Below are 7,616 nucleotides of genomic sequence, written 5' to 3' on the forward strand. Positions count from 1 at the left end.
TCTTCAGCTCTTCGAACAGAAGCGGTAATCTTTGAATAGAATAAAACATGACTTTGACTTAAAAATTCTCATCCTTGATGGGTAGTAGGTCATGTTAATATTTATTAATTCAAGGGGTTCTGTTTCTGTAGCATAAGTGTTACATCTAATCAGATCGTATCACCCACATGAGGCAGGTCCACCATGTCTCCCAGGATAAGCAGGTCACACGAGGTCAGTGCTCAGTGCGGAGACCTATGAAGCACTCACACTGCTGGAAAAAATAAAAGATCAACTAGCTGGCACATTTCCTGCACAAGAGGTAGTGAATCACTGTTCTTTCTCACTATCAGAGATACCATGCTGGTGGAGAAGCCATCTTTCAGATGAGGTTTAGAATTGGAGTCATGTCATTTTTAGTGATTAAAAGTACCGTGGTACTGCTACTGCTCTTTGTCAGATGGAGATGGACTGCCCACATGCTGCCTGCAGTAGAACAGTTCCAGTGCAGTGTGGAATTTGGCACGTATTGTTGGAAGCTCTTGGGTAGCTGCTGTGCCCATACTCACATGTAGCATTGACACATGCTGAACATTAGGTGTTTGGGTAGTCTAGAGAGAAAAAAACTAGCATCTGAAACCTAGTCAAATTTCTGTGTGTTTGGGTGGACAGCTGTGGTTTTGGGGCTTATTTTTTTCCTAATAACCCTAGTTTCTTCAGTCATCTGAAAGTGAGAAGCCTTACCTGGAAAAAAGTTTGAAAAGTTAAAAATAATGTATCCCAAATTCTCAGGAGCTGCAGGCTAAATAAACAGAATCCCACCCATTTAATTACTGCATTTTTAATGATGCATTTGCCAGCCAATCTAAAGATTTTTCCTTTTTTCTTAATGTTTTTTTAATGTTCAAAGTTGGCTAATAGCTGCACTCTGTTTCCTTCATATACCTTACCTTGCAGACCTTCTTTCTTTTCTCAGCATCTCTGCTAGGAGACAGCCACAGCCCTTCATACCTTCATCTTGAGCCCTCATGCTGCAACTATATATTGGCTCATGCCGTTGGCCTATAGATTATTCACAGTGCAAGTACATTAAAATAGCAATAGTAGCAGAAATGTGGCCAGACCTGTTTCGTCTTAGCAGATGGGGCCTTGCAAAATAGTCATAGCTTCAGGAAGAAAGTGCCTAAGTTGCTAAGGAGGGAATCTCAAAATAATCTTTCTTTTGAAAAGAAGCACTTGTTATGAACTCTGTCTTTTGTCTTGTATGCCTTAATCCACTCACTTTTGTTCCCTGTGATTTATTTAATCTCACTTTATCATTTGGTTAGTTAGAGGCTTGCTAGCGTATCCTTGCAATCTTAGATTGCTCCATATTTGTCCTGTTAATAAATTAGGTGGTTTACGTCTATGCTGCCAACAAGACATGGAATTGTTTATAAATCTGAGAAAGTAAAAACTTCTCTTTCCTTCTTTGGTCTTGAAGGCATATTTTAAGACATGCTAGGCTTTTAAATCTAAGTAAATACCTTTGGTTGTTGTTTCACAAGTGTTTGGGATCTGAAGTTCTACTGCGGAAGTACAATTATTTTTAATCAAAAGTATTTAGGTACACTGGTGTTGGGACAGTTTTTCAGATGTACTTATCTGCACTCTTTTCCACCTAACACCTTCACAAATCTTAGTGATGGTTTTCTGGAAAAAGTAGCTATTGGGAATTAATTGTCCCGATAGGCTTTGAGGAATTTGTCGTCTTAATTCTTTTAGCTTCAGCAAGGAAATAACACTTTTCACAAATACATTCAGTATGAAAACCTGAAAATAATATATATTGTAATTGTTCTCAGCTAATCCGGAGCTTATTTGCCCTGGATAGCTAGCGGTTAAAGTGTGAGTGTAGTCACATTTCTCTTGCGCATAACTACAGTTCTGAATTTGAATTCTACTTCCTACAAATATTCACTTACCTCCTTCTGCTTTAGCAACTGTTCCTGTAGCAAATTCATTGTATGAGTGTGTGAAAATACTACGGTAGGGCATGTGGAACAAGAATGTAGATGTAGTTGCAATGTAATGTATTTAAAAATTCATATGGAATTTCATTCTTATTTTGCATAAAGCCCAAAGCCATGTGCCTCATGTTTTATCGAGTTCAGAGTATATGGGTCACATACACTTTATGCCCAGTCTTTATGTACGAAGTAAATATTACAAATGTAAACAATATGAACATATATAACATATATGTTTGTTAAGTCCAGATTCCTTTTGTTTTAATGGAGTTTTGTAGATAGAGGATGTGAATTTTTGATTGCCGGCACTTAGAAAGTACTTCATTTACAAATGACAGTCTCTTGCATTTATATAGACCTTTCTACCCCTATACCTATAACGTTCTTACAAACCATGTAGGTGAAGGTTGCTATGACCATTTTACAATTGTGAGAAAGAAAATTACTTGGTTTAGTGCCTCAGTAGAGCTGATGAAGAAAATACATTTATATATATTTTTAAGAGGAAAGTTTACCTACGTTAAAAGAAGGCATATATCCCATTTGGAATACATTAATGTGCTTTATGATGGATCACTTTATGATTTTATCATTTTACTTTGTAAGTCAAATAGCTATTGTATTTCTGGTATCATCTTAATCTCAGGCATGTGCAGGATGGACACAAAGCTAGTTTTCAATGTGTCAGTGTGCCTCCATTAAGGATCACTCAGGTAACTATTAGATTACAGGAAACAAAGAGAAAAAAGACAGTGTAAAGGAAAATGCTTGTTCTAATTCCCTGAACCTGTACATGCCTGAAATATGCTGCTAACATGAAAAACACGAACAGTGCAGGTCTCAAGGGAATGACAATGGGAAATGTTTTGCCCTGTAGCCTTAAATTTTACATGTAAGTGGACACAGTTATTGTCGTGAGTGCCCTGAGGACCATGAGTCGGCCTCCCCAAGGCTGTCTCTAGTTAATACATCTTATCCAAGCCACGACATGTATAGTTGCACTTTGTTGGCCCAACTTCACTGAAAGAGCGAGGTGCTTTAGACTTCGATGGGGAAATCCTGATGCCATTGAAATAAAGAAGAGTTCTGAGGTGGGCTTCTCTGGAGCCAGAATTTCACACTTTGCCATGGTGTTCTGAATGACATTCAGCTGCATTAGGAAATCTGAGTTGCCAATGTGGAGCTCAAGGATTTTAGACTGAGAGCTGCTGCGAGGTCTACATCTGATTTTAAAGCCGAGTGTAGCCAGATACAAAGAAACAGTTAACTTAGAGTTGAAACAGTAGGCTATATTGTGGGGAAATCAATTAAATCAGTTCACTCTGTGCCTCTGAAATGAGATATCATTATGTTCAAATCTAAGAGGAAACAGCTGTACCACCTACTATGCCAAAGCCTTTTTAAAACTAGTCCTAATCTCAGCTTCCTGCTTTATCATCATACTGCTATTCCTTCGCCTGTCAGAGACCCGTGAGTCTCTGGGAACTCATTTATAGTACTGCTTCTGTGGCCTCTCCTGAACTCATTTATAGTACTTGCTCCTGTAGCTTCTCTCATACGTCTGTTATTCTTTGTGTGAAGTAGCTCCTCTTTTATTTCAATCATTCCAGAAAATTCAGCCTTTTGGGAGGGATGGAGAGGAGGGAGAGCAACTTTTATTTTACTGTGCTGTTTTACCATTCACCTTATTTGTGTTTTCCTTCTCAGAAAACCAAAAGGGATGTAAATAACTTTGATCAAGACTTTACACGAGAAGAACCAGTATTAACGCTAGTGGATGAGACAATTATAAAACAAATCAATCAAGAAGAATTTAAAGGGTTCTCTTATTTTGGAGAAGAGCTACTGCCATAGACAACATTAGGCTGACAGATGAATGATGCTGCAAGAAGTGATTCTGAAGAGATCGTCAAATTACTGAGACTCAGTAGATCAAGAACTACTTTTCTTACCCTGAGCCCATATCCCCAATTAAAGTATATATTTATTGTTTTTTTCCTTTAATCTTCTGACCTGAAAGCACTCTTAAATTCTCTCTCACAAGGCAATGCAAAATAATTTTGTATCAGAAATTGTAGATGTAACACACTGCCATATATTTGCAACTTTTCTTTTATTCCTAAGATCTCCCCAGAGGACAAAACTGCATCTTTTTCATGGAAAATGAAGCCGTGCTATTAAAAGCGATGTAACAGATCATGTTCTGTAATAGTCGTATGTATTTAAGCTAAGAAGGTGAGAACTGTTTCTTCTGCACTGGTGGTTATGGTGAGATCTGCACTCAGATGTGGAAAAACTAAGTAATATGTTGCCCTTTGGTAAGAAAAGAAGTCTGCCTTCGTGGAGGTGTAATCCTCAATTATGAGTTTATTGTGAGGTACAAACTTAAAATAAAGCTGTCCTGAAAAAGAGGCACATCAATTAAGGCTTTCTATGAAGTTCCTCTTACAATTTATGGAAAACTCTTAGGAATAAGAAGAGTCACAAAGATAACTGAAATTTTATTTGAAGCAGGAAATAGATACTATATGGGTAGTTATTAAAGGGCTAAAGAATAAAAAGCCTATAGTACTTCAATAGAGCTATATATAGGCATTTTACAGTTTTTCAGGCAATTGGGTATACTATCCATGTTACCAAATTTAATATCCATTTAAATGAACCATTAATATGATGGCAAGCTTGCAAATGTTTACAGTTAATTTTAGATAAAAAATTAATTATAAACGTTATAAATTTGCCTTTTCCATTGTAGCTAAGTTGATAAATAATTTCTTATTTATATTTATTTTCTCAGCAGTGTGTTACTTTTGCACACTTTTACAAAACCATAATACTACTGTGTTTGTTGTTTTTTATGTTTAAAATCTAAAGAGAAATCTGCTTTTAGAAGACACAAAATAAGGTTACACATGCATTATGTGGAAGTGTGTTAAAAAACTGAAGATCAAACATTCACAAACTGACATTATTGAAAGTTGTAAATTGAATTTTTTTGTGTATGAATTGAAATGGTAACTCATGTGGACAATATTACTAATGTGAAGTTACCTCCTGTAGATATGCTAACAGTGTTATGTACTTATATTTCCAGGAGTACCCTGTGGTTTGTTCTTTTTTTTTTTTTTTTTTTTTGTGTACATGTATCGCTGAGGTCATTTTATTATATATTTTACTGGACTGAGTGAGCAGTCATTGGAATCCATTTTAATTGTTGCACATGGATTTCCAGCTGCACAAAAATATATATACTTGTGATTGGCAAAGTGGCACTAAAGAAGCTTTTTTGCCTTTTGTACAGGTGAGATTTTGTATATAGTGTTTGCTGCAAGGCCTGTGGAAATCATTGAATATAGAGGTATCAACTGCTGCATGTTCAGGCATACTATTAAAATGTTAGTCTATGAAAGAATAATTATAATAATGTCCATGTGCAATACTCTTGTATGTGTATTGGTTCAAGTTACTGTCAGAGAGATGAGGTTTTTGTTATAAAAGATGTAGACATATATTAAGCTATACTAAATCTCTTGTATAGTTCTCTTCAACTCTATTATGACATGATAGAGCTCGGAAAGAGAAAGGAATGTTACAGATCGTGGTGGACAAAGTGTGAATCATTGGCTTTAAGAGATCTCCGTCTCAAGCAGATGGGTATAGTTTGTGTCAGTTTTGCGTCTGGCTGCTCATAGCCTGTTACTGATGACAACATTCAGTTCCATTTTGTTTTGTTTTTAAAACTCAGGTGTAATTATTATATATATTCTTATGATGATTTCAAAATATTAAATATTATGATATATCAATTAATGTGTTGTCTGGCCTACAGGTGTAATAATGGATCAAGCCTTTAGTTTAATTTAATTTATCTTCAGTAATCTTTTGTACTGGGAAAAGACTAGCTTCTGGAGCTGAGTACCAGCACAGAAACATGTTAATGATTGCATCATCTCAATGTTTAAATTTCTTTCTCTTTTAGAAATATATTGTAGAACTGCCCATCAATTTGTGTCTCGCCACTGGCTCTGTTTATTTCTCATCATGGTTAGCTTTTGACATCCAGGCAAGAACTGATCACAATGCTAAAGCGTTCTTTTCCATAGGTGAGTAGACTGGCTAGGAAGACAAGTTATCGGATAGTGCGCTACTGTTTGTACAACAAGAGGCCTTTACACAAAACTCTGAGCATTTATTCTGAAGGAATAAAAGCATCCCATTAAGCTTTTGTAAGCAAGCTATGTAGTCTGTATTCCTGTTTCTAACTTGAAGATAATTAGCAAACATTTGTATTTCAAGAGGCCTCAGCACCTGCAATGTTTGGTAGGATGCTAAGAGAAAAGTCAAGGAGATAAAAACTTTTGCATGGGCAGATATTTCTTCAATATAAATAGTTAGATCCGCTGCATTGGGTTTACATCAGAAGGTTGGTCTGTTACCTTGAACACTTTTAAAGATAATTCTTAAAAATGGACATTCTGTTACATTTCTGCCTGTTCTGTAAAATCTTTCCTGTTTCTTCTTTGTAAAATGAGTGCAAAATGCCAAAAATATTATTAATAATAATTATAAAGAATCCATTGTTTCTTGGTTTTCCTCCCAAATAGATTTATAAAAAAATGGAAACACATTTTTCTCTATAGGGTGAAAAATAATTCTCTCTAAAAAAGGCTTACAAATTACCTCTTTTTAAATTATGTGCAGAATAGTTCTGGCTAATTATAAAATTTATTCAGTTGGGGGGTAGGGTTTTTTTTATTGTGAGGATTTATTTGTACAGAATTTTTTTTCTTAAGGATGTAATTTGAATCTCTTGCCATCCATTAGTGTTATTTCATCGTAAACATTATTACTGTGCCAAATGTACTGTATTCAAAAGGATGTGAATGTGTATTGTTTCGGAACCTAATAAATATAATGATGTTAAATCTTATTTTTTTCCCCAAAGTTTTCCTGAGTATTTCCTAATGAGGAAGAAACAAAGATGAAGGATGAATATTTTTCCTGTTACATGTTGTGCAAAATACCGTGAGCTTGTCTTTTAGGAGTAGACATTTTGCAAAGGAAGGATTTGCTAACAAGAGCCTCATCTGTGAAGCACTAAATACTCCAAGAGAAACACAGGTAACAGTGCATGAATACTATTTATCTTGGGCAATATAACATTTACCTCAAAAACACCAAGCAGGTGAGTTTACAGACTTTTTCTGCTTACCAACTACATAATGGTCACTGCGTCCTGACTGATCCGAGCATTCTGCTTAGCTGCATTGTTCAAACTCACTTCAGCAGGGCACTTTGTGTGCAAACTCATGAGACTGCTTTAGTCTTTAACTGGATTGATTAGAGGGATTAATAGTATGCATAAGTTTAATTAATTAGGGTCATAGAGCTTATGAAATTATTTATTTAACTTAGTCTGTCAATGGGATATTGTCTGAAATATTTCAGTATTTCATTGTGTTTCAATTTGCACCTTAAATACTTTCCATTTTCATGGTCTAAAATTCTTAACTTCTGTTTCAGTAGATCAGCTATCAGCATACTCTGGCAGTAATTCCAGTTAACAATCTCCAGTTAGTATACCTAGCTAGTAGGTATGCTAACTATCTTTTAAAAAAAAAAATTAAT

At 35.5% G+C, this 7,616-nt stretch overlaps 1 protein-coding gene across 1 annotated transcript in view; it reads left to right on the top strand.

Moving 5' to 3' along the window:
- The window catches only part of PRKCE (protein kinase C epsilon), a 299,850-nt gene extending 295,669 nt beyond the window's left edge, over window positions 1-4,181 (top strand). Inside the window, exon 15 of the mRNA XM_059835828.1 lies at window positions 3,696-4,181. Within this exon, the coding sequence (XP_059691811.1) occupies window positions 3,696-3,842 (147 nt within the window). The 3' untranslated portion in view covers window positions 3,843-4,181. The remainder of the gene's footprint in view (window positions 1-3,695) is intronic.
- Window positions 4,182-7,616: the final 3,435 nt, after the last annotated feature.

This window comes from Gavia stellata, chromosome 2, assembly GCF_030936135.1.
Source record: "Gavia stellata isolate bGavSte3 chromosome 2, bGavSte3.hap2, whole genome shotgun sequence".
Taxonomy (NCBI): Eukaryota; Metazoa; Chordata; class Aves; order Gaviiformes; family Gaviidae; genus Gavia; species Gavia stellata.